A 2,169-nucleotide genomic window follows, 5' to 3' on the forward strand; every position below is an offset into this window, starting at 1 on the left:
TACAACACGGTAGAGGAGAAGCAATGGAGCGTGGACTTGAGGACCCACAGGATTTCTGCCGTGATCGATAGGGTGTTGAGCGAGGATTGGCAACCTGGAGTGCCGGTGCCTGTTGCCAGCAGGGAATGGGAGGAGGACTGTGTGGTACGCTTGTTTCCCGTCTCAATCAGATATCCGCGCTCATTCCACAACAGGACTGTTACAAGTGGGATTTTGGAGACTACAAGAACGCATCCCGCAAGACGCTCGCTGGCGAGCTTGGTGGATGCTTGTAGGTCAGCATAGGTATGATATGTGTGGATTCCCTTGGCACGGTGGCAAATGTTGTACACCACATCACTTGTAGATCATCCATCTGTACTGTAGTTATATCAACATCGTTCCTTGGAATTCACCAGTCGAGGTGCGCATGATAACACAGCGAATACAAGCACAGTTCCGAACAAGTTACGGTCGGGTGACGAGCGAGGAGCGGAAATGACGAGCCATTACTTATCACGCTCCCCTTCGGTGCCACGGCCTTTATCCCACTGGTCGGGGGTCCAGTTATCCTTCTTATTCGCCAACCCACGCCTCAAGATCCACTCCTTGCTGTTCGTCCCCTCGTCTTCTCCCTCCACATACGGTTGGAGGTCGATCAAGCCTCCCTTGAGCCGCTTGAGCACAACCGTATCCTCTGGCCTGCTGAAATACACCAGGCTGTACCACTCGAGCTTGCACTGCTCGCCCGGAGGTGACAGGACACGGTGGATGTTGCTCCTGAATAACCCAGCTGTGAACTTGACGAGCGCGTCTCCGAGGTTGACGATCACGCAACCAGGAATGGGGCGGACGTACACCCACTCCTTGTTGTCAGGCATCTGGAGCTGCAGCCCGCCAAGCCAGTTGAAGAGGATCGTCAGACTTCCAAAGTCTGTATGCGAGCCTGAGTGCAGCGCCCCTGGCTCTTGAGGAGGGGAGCGCTTGAACCTCACGTGGTCACCTGACTCGGCCATGAGTCGGTGGAGATTGGTGAGCGTGCCCTCCGGCAGCTGCAGGTGCGCATTCAGCTGCGTCAACAGGAGCATCATTATCCCATGAGCCGTGCGGACGTAGGTCTCGAGAAGCGGCATGTTGTCGTTAATCAGCCTAGGAGCGGGAAGGGGAGGCGTGTTCCCGACGACATCGTCCTTCCTGATCTGGTAGAAGGGTCAATTCTACCATCATGGAGACGTGAATAGGCCCGCACGTTGTAGGTCTCATACTGGTTAACAGTGTCCTCGCGGTCGATGACCATTGTTCCCATTTTCTTCCAACCGAAATACCCATTCCCATCATTCTTCATCTCGCGAGCGCAGAGCGCGCGCTCCTTGTCGCTCAAGCCAAAGAACTTCTTCATCCTCAAAGCCCGGATTGCCCAGTTCTGAGTTTACTCGTACCACCAGCGATCCGAACGTACCCCCGACATTCTGCAGCAGATGTCTGCCGAAATCTTGCAGACTGTGAGAGATGTTTTATCGACTACAGCAGAGCCCGACCCCAAATAAATAGCACAGGCCTTATACCCACAAGCTCGTCAAACAGCGTATGCATACCTCCCAACTTCGCCACTCGTTTTCTTTCATTTCCCCGAGATATATCTACTAAGTCCACAAGCAGACTCAGTAGTATGGCAAGAACACAATCCTTCCCAGAATACCCGAAATCTCTTATGATTTGCATGACATCCGAATTACCAACGTGAAAAATGTTGAAGTCATGACTTGAGGCACTCTGCAATGCATAGGGGGCCAACAAGATGTATTACCACAAATTTCACTTAAGGCAAGATTCAGATCTATGAGAACACAAGACATGAAAATACTACAACTATGACTACCAGATGAATTATGACACAAGGAAAAGAAAAAGACAACAAAAAGAGAAAACCCTGATTTACTCAGTCAGAGCCCTCCCCAGGAGAGTCTGGATCTGATCTGCCCAGGCTGCTCCATGTCCACCACTTTCTGCACTGTGTCCATGTCAGGGCACCAGCTCATTGGTTGGTCAAGAGACATGACTAAGCCTTTATGACATGGAAGTAGCTGGTATACCTTGGCATGTGCTGGAACCTGCTGGAAGGATTGGATGGTCAGGTGACCTGCTGTGCATGGCTGTGCATGACCTCATATGACCTCATCCTTGGTCATA

General features: G+C 51.8%; 1 protein-coding gene across 1 annotated transcript; it reads right to left on the reverse strand.

Annotated features, from left to right (window-relative positions):
• Nucleotides 1-488: 488 nt before the first annotated feature.
• DACRYDRAFT_110384 (Clavaminate synthase-like protein) lies at nucleotides 489-1,447 on the reverse strand (the record flags this gene model as incomplete). Its single annotated transcript, XM_040769046.1, has 3 exons — nucleotides 489-1,178; nucleotides 1,229-1,372; nucleotides 1,439-1,447. The coding sequence occupies 3 exons, from the start codon at nucleotides 1,445-1,447 to the stop codon at nucleotides 489-491; spliced, it is 843 nt and encodes a 280-aa protein (XP_040625960.1).
• Nucleotides 1,448-2,169: the final 722 nt, after the last annotated feature.

This window comes from Dacryopinax primogenitus (genome assembly GCF_000292625.1).
Source record: "Dacryopinax primogenitus strain DJM-731 SS1 chromosome Unknown DACRYscaffold_17, whole genome shotgun sequence".
NCBI lineage: Eukaryota > Fungi > Basidiomycota > Dacrymycetes > Dacrymycetales > Dacrymycetaceae > Dacryopinax > Dacryopinax primogenitus.